We start from the raw sequence: 26,230 nt of genomic DNA, 5'->3' as shown, positions 1-26,230 counted from the left end.
TTCTTTGGGAGGCAAGGGATGAGATTGCAGAGCCTTTGGCTTTGATCTTTGGGTCCTCACTGTCCACGGGGGTAGTGCCAGAGGACTGGAGAGTGGCGAATGTTGTTCCTCTGTTCAAGAAAGGGAATAGGAATGACCCTGGTAATTATAGGCCGGTTAGTCTTACTTCGGTGGTCGGTAAGTTAATGGAAAAGGTCCTGAAGGATAGGATTTGTGACCATTTGGAAAGATGCAGCTTAATCCGGGATAGTCAACACGGATTCGTGAAGGGTACATCTTGCCTCACAAATTTGATTGAATGCTTTGAGGATGTTACTAAGTGTGTCGATGAAGGTAGAGCGGTTGATGTCGTATACATGGATTTTGGTAAGGCGTTTGATAAGGTTCCCCATGGTCGGCTCATGAAGAAAGTAAGGAGGTGTGGGATCGAGGGAAATTTGGCCAATTGGATAAGTAACTGGCTATCACATAGAAGACAGAGGGTGGTTTTGGATGGAACATTTTCAGACTGGAGACCAGTTACCAGCAGTGTACCACAGGGATCAGTGCTGGGTCCTCTGCTATTTGTGATTTTTATAAATGACTTGGAGGAGGGGGCTGAAGGGTGGGTCAGTAAATTTGCTGATGACACCAAGATTGGTGGAGTCGTGGATGAGGTGGAGGGCTGTTGTAGGCTGCAAAGAGACATTGATAGGATGCAGAGTTGGGCCGAAAAATGGCAGATGGAGTTTAACCCTGATAAGTGCGAGGTGATTCATTTTGGTAGGAAAAAGTTGAATGCGGATTACAGGGTCAACGGCAAGGTTCTGAGGAATGTGGAGGAACAGAGCGCTCTTGGGTTTCATGTCCACAGATCTCTGAAGGTTGCCTCTCAAGTGGATAGAACCGTGAAGAAGACCTATTGTGTGTTCGCGTTTATTAATAGGGGGCTTGAGTTTAAGAGTCGTGGGGTTATGCTGCAACTGTACATGACCCTGGTGAGACCACATTTGGAGTATTGTGTGCAGTTCTGGTCACCTCACTATAGGAAGGATGTGGAATCATTGGAAAGGGTGCAAAGGAGATTTACCAGGATGCTGCCTGGTTTGGAGGATAGGTCTTATGAGGAAAGGTTGAGGGAGCTAGGGCTTTTCTCTTTGGAGCGGAGGAGGATGAGAGGCGACTTAATAGAGGTTTGTAAGATGATGAGGGGGATAGATAGAGTGGACGTTCAGAGACAATTTCCTCGGGTGTATGTAGCTGTTACAAGGGGGCATAACTATAAGGTTCAGGGTGGGAGATATAGGAGGGATGTCCGAGGTAGGCTCTTTACTCAGAGAATGGTTAGGGTGTGGAATGGACTGCCTGCTATGATAGTGGAGTCGGACACTTTATGAACTTTCAAGCGGTTATTGGATATGCACATGGAGCACACCAGAATGACAGGGAGTGGGATATCTTGATCCTGGTTTCGGACAAGGCTCAGCACAACACCGAGGGCCAAAGGGCCTGTTCTGTGCTGTACTGTTCTATGTCCTATGTATGAGTCTGTTTTCGATTCACCCGGTCCACTCCCGATGTCAAGTTCCAATCACGTCCAAAAATGGCGAGAATATCATTAACCCTCATTTGCATTCATTTCAATCTCATTAGCGAGATTGAAGTCGAATGCAGCATCCTACCGGGAATCACTCGATTCCCCAGCAAGAAATACGCAGGCGTCGTTTAGTACACCTTTTCGATAAAGTGAAGCTGGTGCAATGGCTACTGAGGGGAAGTGAGGAGGTGAGTAGCCATTTCCATTTTCCGGCATGCAGCTCAAAGGCACCGGAGCTGTTGCCTCAGTGCTTGGGTGGTGGTGGGGGGGGGGGGGGGGGGGGGTGATCCCTCAGGGGGGTTGGGCTTGGTCTGGGGGCTGAAGATTTCCAGGTCAGGGGTCACCCCTGGGCCAAGGAGTTGAGGGGTTTTGTACCTGTGAGGTCTTCAAGCCATCTTTAAATATTGTGGAGACCCGTGACATGGGCACCCATAGCCTGCCTGTCCTACCAAACTCTTCCTGGACAGAGCCCTGCTGTGGCTTTTCTCCTGAAAGTCAATTTCACCCACTTTGACTGTGAACAGCCTCTAGCTTCTCAGCTGAAGGCTATTTCAAATGAGGAATTAGCCTTGTTAGTTGTGAGTGCACTTCACCCTCCTGAACTCTCAGGTGCCTCCCTGAGGGCACACGTGCCATGTCACAGAGGGTGATTAGTGCAGTGCATTCCCAGCAAGCTTTGATGGCTGAACAATGTGCCTGAACTTTAGGAGCATCAGTGCCATAGAGGCAGCTGCCAACAATCAAAACTAAAGAACAGGGCTTCACCGCTGACGGTGCTCTCGCAGCCAAAGAGTGAGTGTGTGAATGAGCGATGGCAGCTGAGCACAGCCTCCCAAATAGTCCCGGCAAAAGTCTGGAGTCTAGGGGTTCCTGATATGGCACAACTGGCTCGCTGGGTGGCATTCTGAGAGAAGGCGGGTCAGCCATGGTGAGGGTGGGGGAGGCTTGGGGATTTGAGGGTTCCGGGATGGAAACTCTAACTGATTGTTGGTGTCTTTCCTTCTCCAATTCTTTCCCGATAAAAAAATGTTTGCTGGTTTTGATATTGCAGAGGCTGACCTCATGTTGCTTGTGACAGCTGGGGTAGGAAGATGCCGTCGGAGGCAGCAACGCCAACTCAGACAGGAGGCGGTACTCCATGTGCAGGGGGCCGCAGCATCAGGCTGGCTGCTCATCAGGCTGAGGGGAGACCAGAAGGGCAGACTAGCGATGGCCCAAGGTGCACAGGCATTGTTGGTCTTTCAATGAGCTGACGGACAGCATATGCTACAGATGCCTTGGTCTCAAAAGAGAGACAGTGCGGCACCTGTGCTCTGTTCCCGCGAACACAACACCCCGTGGAGGAGGACAACTGCTCCCGTTGGCCATGGAGGTCACCAAAGACCTAAACCTTTATGCCATTGGGTTACTCCAGAGCTCAAGCGGGTACCTGTGTGGCAACTGCAGTCATAGTCCACACATGCATTCGGGAGGTGACAGATGGTTTGTATGCCTGGGCATCAGATTATATCACCTTCGAGCTGGACCAGGCCCACCAAGATGCCTGGATTTGCCGCGAATGCCGGGATGCTCCAGGTCCGGGGCACTCGATGGCACGCATGTCTCCCTGTGAGCACCAGGAATCAGGGAGTGCCCTATATTAACAGGAAGGGGTTCCACTCCCTGTATCTTCAGACCATGTGCAACCACTGCCTCAGAATCATGCATGTGTGTGCCCGCTGCTCTGGGAGCGTGCATGATAGCTACATACTGGGCCACTTGGAGATCTCGGATATCTTCAAGGACCACCCCATATTATCGGGTTGGCTCATGGACAAGGGATCCCCGCTGAGGACATGGCTGATGATGCCGATGCGGAGGCCTGAGACCAAGGCAGAAACCCGATGCAATGATGGCCCACTTTGCCACCCGGGCTGTCATTGGGCAGTACATTGGGCTGCTCAAGTTACGGTTCCGATGCCTTGACCTCTCTGGCGGTGTCTTGCAATACAGTCCCCCAGAGGATCTCCCACTTTGTGGTGGTCTGCTGTGCCCTCCACAATCTGGCACAGCAGCGGGGTGACATGCTGGAGGAGAAAGAGGAGCAAGAGGAGGCGCAAGAACATGCAGCTTCATCTGAGGAGGAGGATGAGATGGACCAGGAGGACAAGTCCGAGGCAGAGCCAGAGAATGGAGGACAGGCAGCAGCAAAAGTCCGACTTCCAGGAGGACCAGGGAGGCCCTTGCCGTTTCCAGATTCTCCTAAGACGAGGCTGTGTCAATCAGCTGAACCACATCCCCATTTCCCTCCCCCGATTTCAGCCCCCCCGCCCCATCTCACCACCCCTTCCCCGACCACCCTGTTCTCCCACTCCAAGGGTCTGGTGTAACGTCATCAAGGTTATGGGCCCGTGTTGGCACTTTCATTGGGTCACCATACGAGTAATGATAACTGGCTGTGAGGAAAGTTCTGGTGCTCCTCAATTTTTGCTGGTTTGACTCCTATCTTTCTGCTGACAGCGTGCTCACACCCAATCTCTGAACGGGGTCTGCATTGGGACTTTTGATCTTGAGCCACTGTGCCTGATGGGGGGAGGGCAATAGGGGACAGGAGTGCAGGCAGGCCCGCTGTGAAGATCAACATGGCAGAGGCTTCACATGTATGAGGTGTGGCACGGTATAATAGTGAAGATTTACTGTGACGGATTTCCATTCCTCCTAGCTACAGATAATTACCCCACCCCCAGTGCCCGCTCAGTGCTCCTTACTATTCTTGATCTTCCCCTTGTCTAATGCTTCGTCTATGAGGCACATCAGAGATAGAGGTAGCCTGCTCCTTTCTATGCCTTCAGCCCTTGAGATTCATTGGTGTCAGGAGGGGGGATTCGGAAGAACTGGAGACTGCCGTAATCTCCTTGGTGGTAGGCCCTGGGTTGGCCTCCAGCGCTTTCTCCGCTCTGACAGTGCCCAGAGGATCCTGAGGTACTCCATGGGATGGAAGGGCAGCTGGACTGAGCTCCAGAGGCCTCTTGAGTTATCTGATGTTGTCAGTCCTGCAGGTTTCCAATTGTCTGCACCACAGTGTCAACGTCCTCAATGATGGTCCTCAGAGACTGGGCCATGTTCTGAAGTGCCTCGGCAATGTCCACCTGTGTCTGGGACATGTCCCTCAGCAACTGTGGCATGATGTCGAGGCCTCAGCCATTGTCTTCACAGACTGAACTATGCTTTATACACTACCACTCATGACACGGATGTCATGCTCCAGGCCTTCCACTGCGGTCCCTACCCTAGCAGTGTTGGCCTCGGTGCCATGCATTGTCAGCACTATCTCCTGCACCTGGAGCCAATCGGCCTTGCTGGAATGTACCTGACACCCTCTCCAGAATCTCACAGTTGTATCCTATCATCTGCATCAGGTCTGGGAGAACGTTGACCAGAGGCTCGGCATCTGACTGGGACCCAACTGGGTCCTGGAATCCAGCAGACCTCTGACTGCTGTCTCTCTTGGATGTTCCTGCCTCCACCTGATGTGCATCAGCAACGGTGTGGTGCTCACCCAATTGTGCCCCAGAAGCCTGATTATGCCCCAGAAGATGGGCAGCACGATGGCACAGTGATTAGCACTGCTGCCTCACAGTACCAGAGACCCGGGTTCAATTCCAACCTCTGGTGATTTTATGTGTGGAGTTTGTATGTTCTCCCCCTGTTTGCGTGGGTTTCCTCGTGGTGCTCTGGCTTCCTCCCACAGTTCAAAGATGTGCAGGTTAGGTGGATTGGCCATGCTAAATTGTCCCTAGGTGAAGTTAGCGCGATAAGATGGGGAATTGGGCCTAGGTAGGGTACTTTTTCAGAGGGTCGGTGCAGACTCGATGGGCCGAAATGCCTCCTTCTGCACTGTAGGGATTCTATGATTCTACAAAGCCTGTCCACTAATATCACCCGCCGAGGTGTGTGTCTGCACTGGTGGAAGGTGCGGGTGAAAGCTGTGATGCCTCGTTGGTGATCTCCTCGGAGCTCTCCTCCGAGGTGTTCTCTTGGGTAGCGCGGGTGTAGGTATGACCCTGGTTGGCCAGGCCTCATCAAATGGTGATCCTGCGAGACAATCGACATGTGATCAGTGTGAGGGAAGGATCATTTGGCTGATATGAACAACTCATTTGAGACAGGTCATCTGGGTGAAGGGGAAGTGGATCCTCACCTCTCTCTCGTGCATGCCAAACCCGTTGCTCTCCCCTTGGGCAACCCCATGATTTCCAAGGTCCATTCCTTATAAGGGTGAGGATTCTAATCACTGGGATTCCTCTCCCCATCTTGGCCCTTTCTCGTTTATTTTGGGCTATCTTCTCCTGCAGGGACAAAGAAAGGGCATTGTGAGCCGCACGCTTAATGGGTCAGGGGGGTCTATAGCAGGTGGCATGTGCGGGCACCACACCTGGACATGAAGGGGTTGGGCTGCTGGGTACCAGGAGTTCTGAGGAACAAGCTTGAAGTTCAGGAATGGGGAAGGTGTGAGGTGTCAGCCAGTGATTTGTGGGGAGAGAGGTTTGGAAATTTGAGAAGTGGCAGGCAGAACTGCCGCCAGGAGGGAGGAGCTAACCTATCCTTGCAGCTTGTTGGAGGTCGTTGGTCTTCTCACATTGGACGGTGGTCATTCTTGCCATGCTGCCCGCACTGACAGCCACTGCCATTGCCTCACAGGTGGCATAGCTCACCCTGCTGCTGGTCCTCCAACCCTCTTGGGGAAACAGGGTGCCCTGCCGCTCATCCACAGCATTGAGAAGCCTGTGCAGGTCGGCATCCCCAAAGAGAGGAGCAGGTCTGTGTGTTGCCATGCTTGTGTGTTGACTGGGAGTGAGTAGTGAGGGAACATTTACAAGCAGCTGAGGCGCGAGTCGGGTGAATCAGATGGCAAGGGAGCCAGTAATGTCAAGATTCTTGTGGGAGCTCATTTTTGTGACTAAGGCCCAAAAATACAGACAGCGATCTCGCCAACGTGGCCATCGTAAAACTCCCTGCGAAACTTGCCCTAAACTGGACTTTAACTTTGATCCGCTGAATCATGCCCACCTTTCAATTTTCTGTTGTTATTTGCTGTTAAGGAGGATATCCTTTTTTCCACCCACTTTTTGCGATGTTCTTTGTAAACCACACCATTATCTCGAATCCATAAAGATTGATCCTTGGCCCCAGCCACCCACCTTCCTGCTTGCCTTCCCTTCTCTTTACACAGCCCCTTGACAATATCATCCAAAGACATGGAATCAGGTTCTGCATGCATTCTTTTTTAAAAATAAATTTAGAATACCAAATTCATTTTTTTCCAATTATGGGGCAATTTTGCTTTGCCAATCCACCTACCCTGCACATCTTTGGGTTGTGGTGGCGAAACCCATGCGGACACGGGGAGAATGGTCCTCCAACCCTCTTACGGACAGTGTCCCCCATACGGACAGTGAACCAGAGCCGAGATCGAACCTGGAACCTCGGCGCCGTGAGGCAGCAGGGCTAACCCACTGCACCACCGTGCTGCCCTCTGCATGCATTCTGATGACACTTAGCTCTACCCATCAGCTGTCTGAATCCATACACTGCTTCTCTGTTGTCAGACTGTTCATCCAACATCCAGTTCTGGAGGTGCATTTTCTCCTGTTAAACATTGGGAAGCCTGAAACAATCAGTTTTGGTCCCCATTACAAACTCAGCACTCGGGTGGCACGGTGGTGCAGTGGTTAGCACTGCTGCCTCAGGGCACTGAGGACCTGGGTTCGATCCCGGTCCGGGTCACTGCGATGAATTTGCACAATCTCCGTGTTTGCATGGCTCTAACCCCCACAACCCAACTTCCCCTTGGGCAGTGCAGGGTAGATGGATTGGCCATGCTAAATTGCCCCTTAATTTAAAAAAAACTTAATACTCATTCCATCTCCTTCACTCCATCACATTAGACCACATATTTTCACCCCTCTAATCGCCCTCAGCCGCCTCAGTCCATCAGCTGATCCATGTCATTATCACGTTTAAACTCAGCTGACTTAGGGTTATCCACTAGCAATTAATAAAAGCATCCATAATTTTCATTATAGGTGACACCAACAAAATCTTCTTCCAAGACGGAGCTTGACTCGCAGCAGGCATCAGATGACAAGGTAAAACTCTTCTTATTGTTTCCCCTTCCCATTTGTGCTTTGTTTGTCCCACATACCATCTTGCCACCAGTTGTTAGGTGAGCATCTGAGGAGTAGAAGCATAATGAGGAAAAAGAAGAAGAGAAAGAGAGGACGCAGGCAACAAGGCACAGCTCCTTTCTTCCCATGGTGCCCACGATGAACTGACGTAAGTAACCAAAACCCTGTCCCCCATTGCAATCTCACACATTGCAAGCAATTCTCTGGCCACGTTGCCCCCGGCACAAATCCCACTATGTCTGGAGAATTTCTGGGGAGGCCTGAAACAGGATTTGCTCCAAGCGCAAAACAGTTCCTGATGCTCCCGGCCTGCTCCAGCTGATGCGATCAGGATCTCGCCCAGAAAGGGCGAAAACCTGACCAGAGCTCATTTGCATTCATTTTAATCTAATTTGTGAGATTAAAGTCAAATGCACTGGCGCCCTGCTGTTCTCCTTGCCCACAGGTGCCTAAAAGCGGGGAGCAGGTGCCATGGACTCTGAGGGGTGAGTACCTCTCTCCATTTACCTCTGGACAAAGGCACAGCAGCCACTGACCAAATGCCGTGGGGTGGTCCTTCAAGGGGGCAGGGCGTTGGGGCTCGGAGTGGGCTGGCGGGAGCCAGGTCAGGGCTCGTTCCAGGGATGTGGGTCGTTTGTTTAAAATCTGATGTGCTTCCCAGAAAGAGCAGGTGGCCTGTCAGACAGCAATTTCTTTAGACTGGATTGTTTTCAACCTCTGATGCCTGAACAACATGCCTGCTCTGGAAGTACATTTTCACCATAGAAGCAGCTGGCATCACTCAGACATTAAAGTGCAAGGGTTCCTCAATGAGGATATACTCTCAGTCACTCTTGAATTCTTTGGAAGACATGATGACCACACCGGGGGAGGGCTTGGAGGCCTTTGTAGCCTCCAGGTGGTCAGGGACATGGCTGGGCAGTGCTCTGGCACTTTGGGTGGGGGCATTTGGCAACCCATAGTGTCACTCACTTGGGGTGAGGTCTTTGAGATTGAGCACGGATGGGTGTTTCTACAAGGTTGTCTTAAGATCAGGGCATCCTTTAAACGTGGTGCTCTGATCTCTGAGGAGGCGAGTTTGCCAGCATCTTTAGATCCTACACACCTCATTCATGGTGCAAATCACCCCGACCTCTTAAGTGTGGGCGGGTTTCAACCTGGATTGCACCAACCCACAGGATGAGAATCACATGGTGGCACAGTGGTTAGCACTGCTGCCTCACAGCGCCAGGGACCCGGGTTCGATTCCGGCCTTGGGTGACTGTGTGGAGTTTGCACGTTGTCCCCGTGTCTACGTGGGTTTCCTCCGGGTGCTTGGATTTCCTCCCAAAGTCCAAAGATGTGCAGGTTGGTGGATTAACCATCCTAAATTACCCCGCTAGTGTCCAAAGATGTGCAAGTTAGATGGGGTTACAGGGTTACGATGGGGGAGCGGGCCTAGGTAGCATGCTCTTTTGAAGAGTCGGTGCAGACTCGCTGGTGGAATGGCCTCCTTCTGCACTGTCAGGATTCTATTGATTCTATGAAAACTATACTGACATTTGTTGCAAGAATTGTGCCCTTTATCTTCTATCGCTGACTATCATAATGCCTTTTTGGCAATAGTTCAAAAATAAAAGCCAGCAAAAAATAAACATTTCAAACCAAATTTATAAATGAAAACATGACGTATTGTTTCCAAACATGAATCAATCATCATTTTGCATTTGGTGCCCGACTATCATGTACCATTGCCTCTCCTAGTCCTGCTATGTACTGCTGCCCCACAGCTTGCAGCATAGCTGGTAGAAGCTGCTGAAGTTCAAGAAAGGAGACCGCAGATGGTTTTGGTGGATGTAAGTTCAGAAAGTGCAGCTGTGCACTCCACCACCTCAGCATGGGTGATAGCAGTCTCAGCTGGCTGACTCACAGGCAACAACAAGATCACTCACAGTGTTGCAGTGATGGGAGGGCAAGCGCTGTCTTCCTGAGAGAGAGGACAGTCAGTTTCTGCTCCATGTCACCTCCCCTGGGCGACATCTCAGTAATCCTGGCAATTTGTTGGAGGAGAGTTTGGTCGACTGCTGTGACACCCTGAAATGCTCTTTGAAGATTGCAATCTTAGGCCATGATCAGAGTGGGCTGAGCTTGCATTGCAGCAATTTGAGCTGCTGCAGAACTCAGACATTGAGCACTACACTTGTGCTGCAATGGAAGCTGCGACTACAGGCATCAGGTGCTGCATCATGGGTGGGTCATAAAAGTGTTGATGGAGGTGGCCATCATGTTCAGAACATGATGGACTCCCAAGTCCTGCTCAAAACCCTGCTCCAAGTTGGTGCTGGGCTCTTCCTTCGGGACATTAAACATTCTCCAAGCATTTGTGTGTGCATTCCCATGAAAGTCCTCATCTTAGACCTCTGCAACGGGACCAATGTATCCTCCCCCCACCCCCGGCCGTCCACTTCTGCTTAACGTTGCAACAGTGCGGATGACACCTCCAGTGGGATACATGGAGATTCATGGAACTGTGGCTTCATCATTACACCTATTGGTAGGGTGGCACGGTAGCGCAATGGTTAGCACTGCTGCCTCATGGCCCTGAGGACCCGGGTTCGATCTTGACCCTGGATCACTGTCCATGTGGAATTTTCACATTCTCCCCGTGTCTGCCTAACCTGCGCATCTTTGGACTGTGGGGGAGAAACCCATGCCGACGCAGGGAGAATGTGCAAACTCCACACAGACAGTGACCCGGAATCGAATCCGGGTCCTCGGCGCCATAGGCAGCAGTGCTAACCGCTGCACCGCCATGTTGTCCCTTGGAGAATTTCAAACTTATTAACCACACATAACGAGGTGGGAATTCCAAAATAAGAACTGAAATGCTGCAAACACTCAGCAAGTTGAGCACGTCTGTGGAGAGAGAAACAGAGGGTGGAATTCTTTCCCCCCACACACACACATCCGTGGCAGGTTTTCCAGGAATTTCCAAAACAACAATGGCCAAAACAGATGATTGTACAATAGGAGACCTTGAAAGACAGTGACAATGTAATCTTAAACAACCCAGGATGTAAATCACAAATTTAAGCAGCGGGATTCCCCGATCCCGCGCTGGGTCGGAGAATCGCCGGCGGGCTGCACGAATCGTGCCACACCGGCACGCGATTCTCCGCAGAGCAGAGAATCAGCACCATTGGCACTGGCGTGGCGCCGGTCGCGGGCCCCTCTGCGTGGCTGGCCCGCCGATTCCCCGGTCCGGATGGGCAAAGCGGTCGTAAGAAAAGAGCCGAGTCCCGCCGGCGCCGTTCTAACCTGCTCTGAACCGGCGGGACCTCGGCGTTGAAGGGTCGGGTGGCAGCCTATGGGGGGGGCGGGGGGGGGGGGGGGGGTTCAACCCCGGGGGTGGCCTCCGATGTGGCCTGGCCCGTGATCAGGGCCCACCGATCGGCGGGCTGGCCTCTGTGACTGGAGGCCTCCTTTCTTACCCGCTGGCCCCTGTAGTCCTGCACCATGTTGTGTCGGGGCCAGCGCGTTGAAGGAGGCCACTGCGCATGCGCGCGATGGCGCTGGCTCCACTGCGCATGTCCTCGTTGGTGCCGGCACAACTGCGCATGCGCGGATCCCGCCGTGCACAGTTCGCGCCGGGATCGGCAGCTGGAGCGGCGCGAACTGCTTCAGCGCTGTGCTGGCCCCCTGTAGGGGCCAGAATTAGTCCTGGGAGCGGCCCGTTCACGGCGTCGTAAAACGCAACGGCGTTTACGTGGACACTCTGCCGTGGGATTGGAGAATCCCGCCCAAGGTTTCTGCTCAATGTGATTGTTTGTTACAGAGTTCATTTTTCATCACTTCACAATGAATTATTTCCATTTAAAAGTTTTCATTATCAGGTCTGACATGTCTGGTTCAGTTAGCGTTACCCAGAGAAATGTTGGCAGCGGTATGCACATTAGTCTGTGACGCCAACACAGCTAAAGCAGGAGCAGAATGCCGATGGTTTTTTTGATTGAGGGTACCTTAAGGGAGATTTGACTTTTTCATCAGCCAGCTCAGTTTAGAGGTGAACTGCAGGCAAGTGTGATAATGAAAAATGGGTGTATTTTGTTTTATTGACAGAAAACAGTAAATGGAGAACACAAAGAAGCAGCAGCTAAATCCCACAAATTAGAACAAAAAGCAGCAGAACAGGAGATATCCAAGAAAAATGATGCAGATTCCTCTGATAAAGCAAAACTAGAAAAGACACCAACACAAAGTCCATTTGGAAAGCTCTTTAGGCAAAAGGTCAGTAACAATGTGGGAATTTCTTTACTTTAAAGACATTTTTAATTCATGGCAATGATAACCTTCAACTGTTACTATGATCTCTGGAATTGTAATCTTTACATATCTGTGTTACTGTCCCGAAATACCAAACTAAGTAACTTTTGATATAATAATCGGGCAGCTGACTTACATATTTAATTACAATTTTAATCTTGATTCAATCACATGTATATGTAACACGCTATCTACTCAAATCCAAGCTTTTATTCTAGACAACTTTAACAAATGGCAAACTGAAAGCCAAGTCCATTTACTAACCGCAATACACACAAATAGATTAATTATACAGGTAGAAGATGCTGTCAATCAGAAATCAACAAATCACCAGCACTAAAATTGAACACTTCAGAACAAAAGTAATTATAGTGATAGCAATTGAAATTATAGGGTTAGTTAGAAGACACCAGTGTTGCAGCCCTATCTCTGAAGTGTGGCTTCCTAGCTGGGAGTACAGAATTACCCCTTATTGGCAGTAGTTCAAGTTAGGTCAAAATGTTGCACATACCACAAGTACACTGGCACAAATAAATCAGATTAAGGCGAGGATTTTATGAAACTTTGTGGCGTAGTGGGTAGTGTCCCTACCTCTGAGCCAGAAGCTCTGGATTCGAATCTCACCCATGACCCGATGGCCAAGGCAGGTGCGTTCCTAACACGACCAAACAGGTTGAGTGTCAACCTGCAAATCTTTCCAACACGCCACTGGCTTGCGGATAGAGGAGAGACTCCTGCTCAGCCACGCTTGATATAGAGAGCATCCCTCAAGCTATAAACCTCTGGCGACAGACTTGCAACCCTTTGCTGGAATTACTATCTATGGAAACAGACTAAAGTCGTTCTTAGTGTGCCACTCGGCGCACTAAGCGAACTGCAATTGGAATAATCTCACAATTAACTTCCTTTTACAAAGAGATGAAGGAAAGTGTAATTATAAATTTTAATGAACAGAATTTTATTTGGGAAGATGTGTTGAATGTTCAGTCTTGCATGTGGCTGTCCTCTTTCTGCTCAATTGCAAAACTAAGTGGGGCTGAGAAGATCCCTGTTCTGTGGCAGTGACCTTTGCACATTGCACAATCTGACCACCTCCTGGATATACTTTCCAAAATTAGTTATACAGCTGACAACACAAACTGTTCTTTAATGATCAATTCATTTTGGTTTCTTCTTTCTTCACTCAGACCATCAAGGAAGTGCCACAGGTTAGTGAAAATCTGCAGGTAAGTTAATTATACGCGGCGAATTCTGTGATCCTCTGAAGTCAGCGGAGAGACTCAGTTGAAGGAAAGTTGTGTAAAAGATGAGAGCAGTTACTGAAATCCAGTGCCATTCAAAGGAATTCCCTTCTGGGAGTGCTGAATTGAGTCTTTTGTGCACTGTACTATAATTGTATTCTACCGTCATGCTGGTTGTGATTGTTAATATAATGGCAGAATTAATATCATATTAAGTGCTGTTTTTCTTCTAACTTTCTCTTTGGGAGACCAGTTTTCACCATGCATCATTTTCTATCAGAGAGGGCAGAGTTGGCTGCTGTTGACTTCTGAAAGACTGTCACTGATGCCATATTGAGGGCAAATAGCAGCAGGTGCGATTCAAATAGGGGAGGAATTCCCAATCTGGGGTCCGTGGAACCCAGGGGGTCGATGGGAGCTCCAGGCGGTCCGCGGCAAAACAGGTACATTTATGAAACCTTTTTAATGCTGCAGAGAGCTGCTTGTCAGTCTCTGATCAGAAAGTATGGACAGCAGAGTGGTGGGAAGAGAGGGCCTCAGAACGGAACTAGAGGAGCCACGCACCAGGGGCGAAATTCTCCGTTATCGGCGCAAAAGACGGCGCAAATCCGACGTGCGTCACGCCGCAAAAATCGTCGCGAAGTCTCCGGCCCGAAATGGGCTAGCAGCGACGTGACGGGATCCGCGGTTGCTCACGTGGTTCACGCCGTGCAGCGTCATACACGCAGCACGGCGTGACGGCTCATAAGGACGCGCTGCTCCCCCCCACCCGACCGGAACACCCGACCGGAACACCCGACCGGATGGCCGGCCGCCGCTCAGCCCCGAGGTTCCAGTCACGGGATGTGGAGGCGCTCCTGGACGCAGTGGAGCATAGGAGGGAGGCCCTGTATCCCGGGCACGGCCGCAGAGTTGCCCCACGCCACAGCCGGCGTCTGTGGAGGGAGGTGGCAGAGGCCGTCACCGCTACGGCCCTGACACCACGGACAGGCACCCAGTGCCACAAGAAGGTGAATGACCTCGTCAGAGCAGGCAGGGTGAGCCTCCCCCCCCCCCCGCCTGATATCCATATCCCCCATATCCCCCCTCCCCCATATCCCCCCTCCCCGTATCCCCTGTCCCCCATATCCCCCCTCCCCCATATCCCCCCTCCCCCATATCCCCCTCCCCCATATCCACCCTCCCCCATATACCCCCTCCCCCATATCCCCCCTCCCCATATCCCCCTCCCCATATCCCACCTCCCCCATATCCCCCCTCCCCATATCCCCCCTCCCCCATATCCCCTATATCCCCCCTCCCCATATCCACCCTCCCCCATATCCCCATCCCCCCTCCCCATATCCCCCTTACCCCCCTCTCCCATATCCCCCCTCCCCCATATCCCCCTCCCCCATATCCCCCCTTCCCCATATCCCCCCTCCCCCATATCCCCCATATCCCCAAGTGAATCCAGCCCTAACCTTAACCTCTGCAATACACGCGCAACCGATGGCGTGCATTCATATACCTGTCTAACACTGTTGCCTTTTACCCCTGCCACCGCCCCCGCCCCCCCCCCCCCCCCCCGCCACAGGAGAAACGCACACACAACACCAGGGAGCATGTGAGGACTGGAGGAGGCCCCGCTGATGAGAGGCCACTGACCGAACACGAGGAAAGGGCCCTGGAACTGGCTGGCGGACCTGAGGACCGGGAGGTTGCTGATGCAGAGGTCAGGGGAATACTAGCAAGTGAGCCACCGACAGCCCGTCCCCATATCCCCCGTCCCCTATATCCCCCTCCCCCATATCACCTGATCACTTCCTGCGTGTCTAACCATGCATGCTTCATTGTGTATCGCAGGAGCAAACGTCGAGGCACCCATCCCCGCAGATGCAGACCGCCCGCAGGATGCCCCTCGGAGGCCACGGGAGACGGAGAGACCCGGACCCTCCGGCATGCGACGCCCGCAGGATGCCCCTCGCACACCACGGGAGACGGAGAGACCCGGACCCTCCAGCATGCGACGCCCGCAGGATGCCCCTCGCACACCACGGGAGACGGAGAGACCCGGACCCTCCGGCATGCGACGCCCGCAGGATGCCCCTCGCACACCACGGGAGACGGAGAGACCCGGACCCTCCGGCATGCGACGCCCGCAGGATGTCCCTTGGAGACCACGGGAGACGGAGAGACCTGGAGCAACAGGGAGACGACGCCCCCGTCACGTGCGGGTGCGTCGACGCAGGCGTGTGCCACCCAGCGACGAGAGGGGCAGCCACAGGCCCCCGTCACAGCCGAGCCAGGACACCACTACCCAGGACACCCCTACCCAGGACACCCCTACCCGGGACAGCACTACCCAGGAAGACGAAATACCGGACAGTGACACAGAGTGGATGGGGGGAGACGAACCCTCACCCCAAAGTGCCATGGACTCAGAGTGGGACGAAGAGCACGACACAACGCCACTGCTGTCACCAACACCCTCCACCATCGCAGAAACACTCACCTCGGTTGGGCACTTTAGTGATGAGGCGTCTGGTACACTCACTGGTGCACACAACACAGCCGTCCCGGTACAGCAGGTGGAGGTAGGAGCAGCAGAGGGGCCGGGCGGTCGGAGGGCAGCCCAGCCCAAGCGAACATCTGCCGCCCAGATGGATCCCGGGTTCCTGGAGTTACCACACCCATCCATAGATCCGATGCAACTACCGACCCGGAGACGAGCGAAGAGGGTGACGGCCGGCTTGCGGCGGCTGCAGTCGCAGGTGGAGGAGTCCACCCGCGTCCAGGAGCTGGGAGTGGTGCCGGTCATACGTGCCACCCAGGCCGACACCGCACGGGTGGCGTCCGCGGTGGAGGCAATGGGTGCGATGGTGTCAGACATGGGGAACGGTTTGCGAGGCCTGGGGCTTTCCGTGCAGGCGGCGTCTGTGGCCCAGGACATGGCTGCCCTCTCACAGGAGGCCATGAGCCAGTGCCAGCGCCAGATGGCAGAGGCGCTCAACGCCATGGCCCAGTCTCTGCAGGCCATGGCCCAGTCTCAGCAGGCCATGGCCCAGTCTCAGCAGGCCATAGCCCAGTCTCTGCAGGCCATAGCCCAGTCTCAGCAGGCCATCGCTGAGGGCATCAGCGCCATTGGCCATGTGCGAGCCGGCGTCGCACAGTCGCAGACAGGGTTTGCCAATCCCCTGGGCTCCATGGCTGCAAACCTGCAGACCCCTGTCGATACCAGCACTGGCCTCCAGGACTGGCAGCGCCAGATGTCGGGGGGGCATCGGATGGCCAGTCCGTTCGCATCCCCCACCCATGTAGAGGCCTGGAGGCCATCGGGCACCCCGAGGTAGGAGGAGGCGGTGTGGTCCGTCCCGGGTCCCCCTGTAGGGGAGGTCCCGGAACACCGCGACACCTCGGACTCCCCCCTCCTTCTGTCCCAGGTGCATCGGGTGGGCAACGGGCAGGACAGGCTGGCAGCTCGCCATCCAAGTCGCCCGGGCCGCAGCCTGGCCCATCTAGGCCAGGACACCCCAGGAAACGGCCGCCAAAGGGATCCCGTGTCAGAGGGCAGGAATCACAGGAGTCCACCTCCAGTTCTGCTGTACCGTCTGGGGAACCACGTAGACGTAGTGAAAGGGCCCGTAAGGCCAAACAATTAGACACTGAGTAAGTTGGCACGGGTGCAGGGCACAGATGAGTTTTAGGGGCTAGGGCACGTGCATGAACTCCGTTGGTTATTAAAGTCAATGTTACACCTACAGAAGCTGCCTTTGTGCTCTGTCCAAAGCGTGCGGGGGTGTCATGTACGTTGAGCGCAAGTGTGTGTGTGTGAGGGGTGGTCTTACCTCAGCCCCAGGTGAGTCTGCCCCCTTCCCCCTGGGCCGCCATCAACATCCCCCCGGGCAGAGGACGGGACCGTGCGCTGCAGTGTCACAGCCGCATGCAGGGATGGTCCGGGTGGATGGTGGTACTGTGGCCATGGGTCAGACATAGTCCAACGATGTGGAGCCAGGAGCTCATCGCAGGGCGGGTTGTCATCATCCTCCATGGCCTGCAATAGCCACGCGTCCACCCGCAACTGTGTGAGCCCGGCCATTGTGCCGCAGGTGGATCGGCAATGGGGGAGGTGGTGTGCATGCGGGTGGGGTGGGTAGGGTTGGGGAGGGGGGTGAGGCTGCTGGGTGGGTGGATGGGTGGGGGGTGTGGGTGGTCGGCTGTTGCCATGGTGTGCGGTCTGTGGCCGTACTACCCGATTCCCACGCCCATCTAGTCAGTGAAGCGGGCGGCTATCAGCCTGTCCCGTGCCCGCTGGGCCAGCCGGTAACGGTGGACAGCCACCCGCCTGTGTCTAGCCCATCTGCCCTGACCATTGCCCCCATCCCCCTCACCTGGGGAGGACTGCGCCTCTTCCTGCTGCTCCTCCACGCCGCCCTCCTCTGCCTGTGGCACATCGCCCCTCTGCTGGGCTATGTTGTGCAGGACTCAGCACACCACAATGATGCGGCCGACTCTATCTGACCGATACTGGATGGCGCTCCAGAGAGGTCCAGGCACCTGAAACGCATCTTCAGCACGCCAAAGCACCTCTCTATCACTCCCCTTGTCGCTACATGGGCATCATTGTAGCGGTTCTCCGCCTCATTGCGTGGCCTCCGTATAGGCGTCATCAGCCACGATCGCAATGGGTAGCCCCTGTCGCCCAGCAACCAGCCCCTCAGCCGGGGATGGCGTCCCTCGTACATGCCGGGGATAGATGATCGTGACAACACGTATGAGTCGTGTATACTGCCTGGGTAATGGGCGCAGACGTGCAGGATCATCATGCGGTGGTCGCAGACCACCTGTATGTTCATCGAATAGGTCCCCTTCCTATAGGTGAACACGGCCCTGTTATCTGCAGGTGGCCGCACGGCGACGTGCATCCCATCAATCGCGCCCTGGAACATGGGGAACCCGGCCACGGCAGAGAAGCCCACGGCCCGGGCATCTTGGCTGGCCCGGTCCACAGGGATGCGGATGTAGCGGTGCGCCATGGCATATAGGGCATCTATCACTGCCGGGATGCACCGATGCACCGATGTCTGCGATATGCCGGACAGGTCCCCACTCGGTGCCTGGAATGACCCCGTTGCATAAAAGTTCAGGGCCACCGTAACCTTGACGGACACGGTGAGAGGGTGTCCCCCGCCAGTGCCACGCGGTGACAGGTGTGCCAGCAGGTGGCAGATGTGTGCCACGGTTTCCCGCCTCATCCGGAGTCTCCTCCTGCATTCCCGGTCCGTGAGGTCCTGGTATGACTGCCGGGGCCGGTACACACGGGGCGCCCTCGGGTGCCTCCGTTGCCGTGGGGTCGCGACGTCCTCCTCCCCCTCCTCGTCCTGTCGGTCAGGTGTCCCTCCAGCCTGGGCGGCTGCCGCCTGCCCCTCTGCGGCAGACTGCGCCGCCTCTCTGGCACGCTCCTCCTCTTCCTCCTCATCCAGGGCAACATAGACATTAGCGGCTGCCGCCACGGCGGTCAACATCGCTGGATGATCGGAAAACATGACGGCCTGGTGGGCGGGGGGGGGGGGGGGGGGGGGGGGGGGGGGGGGTGGGAAGGGGAGTGGGGGAACGACGACATGTCATCATTGCCCATATCCCCTCCTCCCCCCAGCCAGGTGGCATGGACCGCATGGGTCCAACTGTTGTAGGCTAGCACCTGGCCAGGTGGACCAACTCACTTACCCTCGCATCCCCCTCCGCGGCACGGGCCCCCCATCCTCCTCCCCGGCACGGACCCCCCCTCCTCCCCGGCACGGACCCCATCCTCCTCCCCGGCACAGACCCCCCATCCTCCTCCCCGGCACGGACCCCCCCCATCCCCCTCCCCGGCACAGGCCCCCCATCCTCCTCCCCGGCACAGACACCCCCCCCATCCCCCTCCCCGGCACGGACCCCCCATCCTCCTCCCCGGCACGGACCCCATCCTCCTCCCCGGCACGGACCCCCCATCCTCCTCCCCGGCACGGACCCCCCATCCTCCTCCCCGGCACGGACCCCATCTTCCTCCCCGGCACGGACCCCCCAACCTCCTCCCCGGCACGGACCCATCCCCCTCCCCGGCACGGGCCCCCCATCCTCCTCCCCGGCACGGACCTACCCCCCCATCCCCTTCCCCGGCACGGACCCCCCATCCTCCTCCCCGGCACGGACCCCATCCTCCTCCCCGGCACGGACACCCCATCCTCCTCCCCGGCACTGCCCCCCCCCATCCTCCTCCCCGGCACGGACCCCATCCTCCTCCCCGGCACGGACCCCCCCCCCCATCCCCCTCCCCGGCACGGACCCCCCATCCTCCTCCCCGGCATGGACCCCATCCCCCTCCCCGGCACGGACCCCATCCTCCTCCCCGGCACTGGCCCCCCTCCCGGCACACCCCCGGAGCCCAGCCCACTCTAACCACCCTCCCCCGCCGCACACACACACACAACCCTAGACACACCCCTCCCAACACATTCAGACTGCGGCCACGCCATCGCCTGCCCAGCGGCCAACCCCCCAGGCCGTCACTCACCTCCATGCTGGTCGGCATGAACCAGGAGCACAGGTTGACGCCGATTAAAAGGAAGTTTGATTTACGTCGACGTGACCCGTAACCACGACGACAGGACTTCGGCCCATCCGGACGGGAGAATATCGGCAGGCCCAAAATCGGCTGCCTTGCGCCCACCCGTGCCATTCTCCGACGTCTGCGGCGCCATTAACGCCCAGCCGACTTTTCTCCCTTCGGAGACTTCGGCAACCGGCGGGGGCGGGATTCACGGCGGCCAACGGCCATTCTCCGACCCGCTGGGGGGTCGTAGAATGACGCCCCAGAGCTTTGGGAATGGGGGGGGGGGTTGCAGAGTGGGTGCCAAATCACGGGGGTAGGGGCAGTGTGGGCCCGGAGCACGTGGGGTGCAGAGCAGGTGGTGAGGCGTGTGGGGTGACAGAGCGGGCACTGGAGCACGGGGGTGCAAATCAAGCAGCAAAGCACATGGGGTGGCAAAACAGGCGTGGGTGCTACAGTGAGTACCAGAGCAGAAGGTGCAAAGTGGCGTGGTGGGGGGTGCAGAGCAGGCACCAGAGTGGTCGGGGACAGAGCTCGATGGGGGGAGGCAAAGCGGATGTCAGAGGGTGGGGGGGCGTGGGGTTTAGTGACCTCCCAAGTGCATTAGGGAACCCCAAGCTTTCTCATAATGTCGATGCACCTTTTTTACCACAAAATAGGTGTGAACACAGAAATAAAATGTATTTTCTAGCTATATCAATGCATATATTAGTAAGAGGCACACAGTCATAAATTCATTCGTCAGCTCCACGATGCCCTCACATTAAACCCTGACCAAGCCACCCTCCCATGACCCCTTAACTTTAACCACTAGAGGAAGTACTCACTTTAGGAGTGAGTAATCTGAAAAGTTCTCCTCTGAAAAAAATATTTAAGTCGTACATTTTGCCATTTTTAATGGAATGAGTGATGCTGGAAAGCTGATACTCATATCAGACACACGCAGCCCTCTCTCCCTCACACACAATCATCTCTCTCTCCCTCACACACTCACCCGTGTCTTCCTCATACACACACGCAGGCGCAAAATCGGCTGCCTTGCGCACACCCGTGCCATTCTCTGACGTCTGCGGCGCCATTAATGCCCACCTGTTATCTGCAGGTGGCCGCACGGCGACGTGCATCCCATCAATCGCGCCCTGGACCATGGGGAACCCGGCCACTGCAGAGAAGCCAACGGCCCGGGCATCTTGGCTGGCCCGGTCCACAGGGAAGCGGATGTAGCGGTGCGCCATGGCATATAGGGCATCTGTCACTGCCCGGATGCACCGATGCACCGATGTCTGCGATATGCCGGACAGGTCCCCACCCGGTGCCTGGAATGACCCCGTTGCATAAAGGTTCAGGGCCACCGTAACCTTGACGGACACGGGGAGAGGGTGTCCCCCACCAGTGCCACGCGGTGACAGGTGTGCCAGCAGGTGGCAGATGTGTGCCACGGTTTCCCGCCTCATCCGGAGTCTCCTCCTGCATTCCCGGTCCGTGAGGTCCTAGTATGACTGCCGGGGCCGGTACACACGGGGTGCCCTCGGGGTGCCTCCGTTGCCGTGGGGCCGCGACGTCCTCCTCCCCCTCCTCGTCCTGTCGGTCAGGTGTCCCTCCAGCCTGGGCGGCTGCCGCCTGCCCCTCTGCGGCAGCCTGCGCCGCCTCTCTGGCACGCTCCTCCTCCTCCTCATCCAGGGCAACATAGACATTAGCGGCTGCCGCCACTGTGGTCAACATCGGTGGATGATCGGAAAACATGACGGCCTGGTGGGCGGGGGGGGGGGAACGACGACATGTCATCATTGCCCATATCCCCTCCTCCCCCCAGCCAGGTGGCATGGACCGCATGGATCCAACTGTTGGAGGCTGGCACCTGGTCAGGTGGACCAACTCACTTACCCTCGCATCCCCCTCCGCTGCACGGGTCCCCCTCCCCGGCACGGGCCCCCCACCCTCCTCCCCGGCACAGACACCCCCCCATCCCCCTCCCCGGCATGGACCCCCCCATCCTCCTCCCCGGCACGGACCCCCCTTCCTCCTCCCCGGCACGGACCCCCCATCCTCCTCCCCGGCACGGACCACCCATCCTCCTCCCCGGCACGGACCCTCCCCCATCCCCCTCCCCGGCACGGACCTACCCCCCTATCCCCCTTCCCGGCACGGACAACCATCCTCCTCCCCGGCACGGACCCCATCCTCCTCCCCGGCACGGACACCCCATCCTCCTCCCCGGCACGGCCACCCCATCGTCCTCCCCCGCACGGACCCCATCCTCCTCCCCGGCACGGACCCCATCCTCCTCCCCGGCACGGACCCCCCCCCCCCATCCCCCTCCCCGGCACGGACCCCCCATCCTCCTCCCCGGCACTGACCCCCCTCCCGGCACTCCCCCGGAGCCCAGCCCACTCTAACCACCCTCCCCCGCCGCACACACACACACAACCCGAGACACACCTCTCCCCACACATTCAGACTGCGGCCACGCCATCGACTGCCCAGCGGCCAACCCCCCAGGCCGTCACTCACCTCCATGCAGTTCGGCGTGAACCTGGAGCACAGGTTGACGCCGATTAAAAGGAGGTTTGATTTACGTCGACGTGCCCCGTAACCACGACGACGGGACTTCGGCCCATCCGGACGGGAGAATATCGGCAGGCCCAAAATCGGCTGCCTTGCGCCCACCCGTGCCATTCTCCGACGTCTGCGGCCATTAACGCCCCGCCGACTTTTCTCCCTTCGGAGACTTCGGCAACAGGCGGGGGCGGGATTCACGGCGGCCAACGGCCATTCTCCGACCCGCTGGGGGGTCGTAGAATGACGCCCCAGAGCTTTGGGAATGGGGGGGGGGTTGCAGAGTTGGTGCCAAATCACGGGGGTAGGGGCAGTGTGGGCCCCGGAGCACGTGGGGTGCAGAGCAGGTGGTGAGGCGTGTGGGGTGACAGAGCGGGCACTGGAGCACGGGGGTGCAGATCAAGCAGCAAAGCACATGGGGTGGCAAAACAGGCGTGGGTGCTACAGTGAGTACCAGAGCAGAAGGTGCAAAGTGGCGTGGTGGGGGGTGCAGAGCAGGCACCAGAGTGGTGGGGGACAGAGCTCGATGGGGGGAGGCAAAGCGGATGTCAGAGGGTGGGGGGGCGTGGGGTTTAGTGACCTCCCAAGTGCATTATGGAACCCCAAGCTTTCTCATAATGTCGATGCACCTTTTTTACCACAAAATAGGTGTGAACACAGAAATAAAATGTATTTTTTAGCTATATCAATGCATATATTAGTAAGAGGCACACAGTCATAAATTCATTCGTCAGCTCCACGACGCCCTCACATTAAACCCTGACCAAGCCACCCTCCCATGACCCCTTAACTTTAACCACTAGAGGAAGTACTCACTTTAGGAGTGAGTAATCTAAAAAGTTCTCTTCTGAAAAAAATATTTAAGTCGTACATTTTGCCATTTTTAATGGAATGAGTGATGCTGGAAAGCTGATACTCATATCAGACACACGCAGCCCTCTCTCCCTCACACACAATCATCTCTCTCTCCCTCACACACACTCACCCGTGTCTTCCTCATACACACACGTCTCCCTCTCTGTCTTACACACATATTCACACGACTCCATCTCTGTCACACACACACACATCTCCATCTCTCTCTCTCACACACACTCACACACACGTCTCCCTCTCATACACACACATGTCTCTCTCACACACACACAAGTCTCTCTCTCACACACATACACACACTCATGTCCATCTCTCTCTCTCTGACACACATACACGCACACACATCTCCCTCTCATACACACACAAGTCTCCCTCTCTCTCTTTCACCCACACAAACATCTCCACTCTCACACACTCACCCCCCGCTCTCACACACTCACCCTCTTTCTCACACGCCGAGACACGCTCCGGCCCCCACTCTGGCTCCTGCTCTAAGACCCACTCGGCGGCCCACTCAGACCCCTTGCTCCAACCCCGCTCGAGGGCCAGCTAAATCAGCACAGAGGCATGAAAATAATTCTGCTTTACACAACACAACTCCATACCAGGCAGTTTATTCACATACTGCCCATCCAGCTACATTTTGACAAACTTAATAAGTTGTTCTGAAAATTATATCAGTTTTGTTGTATTATTTTTAAACTGCATTGTAGTTACAGATATAAGTGACATCAAAACAAATGGGGATGGAACACATTTGGCCACACTCCAAAGCTGATGCAATATCATCAGCTGAATGGCTGAGTTATGATGAGAGTTTTGGAATTTTGGATTAGTCTAGAACACAATTGCCATTAGAATTCCAATAAGACACTGGCACAGATTTTAATCATCTTTATCCATGTGCAATACAGCATGGATATAAATTTATGTTTGTAATTAGTTCCCTGGGGCTGTTTGATAATTTAAATGCCCATTGCACTGATAGTTTAGAAGTTTGACTATCAGAGAACAAAATGAATCACAAAGGTCTGTCTCCAACTTGTATTCTGTGGATTAATGTCATTATATTCACAGCTCCTATTAATATTTCCAACAAGAGAAAAACAATTTAATTAATAATTGTTTTGTGATGGCACCTCCAATGACCCTAGTGGAGAAAAGTATGTTTATGAATATGAGGTTTCATATGATGATTTTTTAAATAAAATATTTCACGGATGTGGGTGTTACTGGCTAGGCCAGCATTTATTACCGATTCTTCATTAATTGCCCTTGAGAAGGTTGTGCTGAGACCCTGTCTTAAATTGCTGCAGTTCATGTGGTGTACGTACACCTACAGTGCTGTTAGGAAGGGAGTTCCAGGATATTGACTCAATGACAGTGAAGGAGCAGCGATATAGTGCCAAGTCAGGATAGTGAATGACTTGGAGAGGAACTTGCAGGAGGTGGTGTTCCCATGTATCTGCTGCCCTTGTCCATCCAGGTGGTGGAGGTCATAGGTTTGGTGGGTAGCTGCAGTGCATTTTGACCAACATTGATGGTGGAGGGAGTGATTGTTTAAGGTGGTTGACTGGCTACTATGTACTGGATAGTTGGTGCCGAGCGTCTTGCATGTTGTTCCAGCTACACTCATCCACGCAAATAGAGAGCATTCCAACATACTCCTAACTTGTGCCTTGTAGATGGTGAACAGGCATTAGGGAGTCAGGAGGTGTGTTATTGAGGTGTAGGTGTGTGTGAAGATGTGAATAACAACCAGTTGCAAAAGATATCAAAGGACGTCCAATATGTGTGAAAGCATGCCCTGTCAAAATCAACACTTTTAGGAAAGGAGAAGGAAAGAAAATTGTGGGAGAAAATTGGTAAAAAGAAGCAGGAAGTAAGTATAACTGGTGTATTTGGATTATCACAGAAAGTCTGTCCTTACACATCTAGCAAAAAGCACCATTCAACTTATTGAATTTCACTCCTTCCTTGTCCAAGATATGAAACTAGGGGCGCGATTCTCCGACTCCCCACCGGGTCGGAGAATCGCTGGGGGCTAGCGTGAATCCCGCCCCCGCCGTGTCCCGAATTCTCCGCCACCAGAGATTCGGCGGGGGCGGGAATCGCGCCGCGCCGGTCAGCGGGGGCAGGAATTGCGCTGTGCCGGTCGGCGGGCCCACCCCCGGCGATTCTCCGGCCCACGATGGGCCGAAGTCCCGCCGCTGTCAACCCTCTCCCGCCGGCGTGGATTAAACCACCTTTTGAACGGCGGGACAAGGCAGGCCGGGCGAGCTCCGGGGTCCTGGGGGGGGGCGTGGGGTGATCTGGCCCCAGGGTGTACCCCCACAGTGGCCTGGCCCGCGATCGGGGCCCACCGATCCGGGGGCGGACCTGTGCCGTGATGGCACTCTTTTTCTTCCGCCTTCGCCATGGTCTTCACTATGGCGGAGGCGGAAGAGACCCCCTCCCCTGCGCATGCGCGGGGATGACGTCAGCAGCCGCTGACGCTCCCGCGCATGCGTCGCCCGGCGAAGACCTTTCGGCGCCGGCTAGCATGGCGCCAAAGGCCTTTCCCACCACCTGGCGGAGCGGAAACCACTCCGGCGCGGGCCTACTCCTCAAGGTGAGGGCTTGGCACATAAAGGTGCGGAGACGTCCGCACCTTTGGAGCGGCCCAACGCCGGAGTGGTTCCCGCCACTCCATTATGCCGGAACCCCCCGCCCCGCCGGGTAGGGGAGAATCCCGCCCCAGGTATCCGACTTTGATTTAAGTATTTTAATATAATCCAGGACAGTGTAGCTGAATGACACACAATAATATGCATTATCTATTGGGTCATCAGGACAGCACAAATCAGGGCAGCACGGTGGCGCAGTGGTTAGCATTGCTGCTTATGGCACCGAGGACCCGGGTTCGATCCCAGCTCTGGGTCACTGTCTGTGTGGAGTTTGC

At 55.3% G+C, this 26,230-nt stretch overlaps 1 protein-coding gene across 2 annotated transcripts in view; it reads left to right on the top strand.

Moving 5' to 3' along the window:
* The window catches only part of bcas1 (brain enriched myelin associated protein 1), a 75,750-nt gene that overhangs the window by 5,602 nt on the left and 43,918 nt on the right, over positions 1 to 26,230 (top strand). Inside the window, exons 2-4 of one of the 2 annotated variants that reach the window (XM_072514702.1) lie at positions 7,642 to 7,704; positions 11,842 to 12,009; positions 13,233 to 13,253. In XM_072514702.1, the coding sequence (XP_072370803.1) occupies positions 7,642 to 7,704; positions 11,842 to 12,009; positions 13,233 to 13,253 (252 nt within the window). Of the gene's footprint in view, positions 1 to 7,641; positions 7,705 to 11,841; positions 12,010 to 13,232; positions 13,272 to 26,230 lie in introns of both variants that reach the window. The other variant, XM_072514701.1, reaches the window with a different exon arrangement.

The sequence above is a fragment of the Scyliorhinus torazame genome, chromosome 8, assembly GCF_047496885.1.
Source record: "Scyliorhinus torazame isolate Kashiwa2021f chromosome 8, sScyTor2.1, whole genome shotgun sequence".
NCBI classification, from domain to species: Eukaryota; Metazoa; Chordata; class Chondrichthyes; order Carcharhiniformes; family Scyliorhinidae; genus Scyliorhinus; species Scyliorhinus torazame.
The sequence above is the reverse complement of the archived record's forward strand: the minus strand, read 5'-3'. Positions and strand labels throughout refer to the sequence as shown.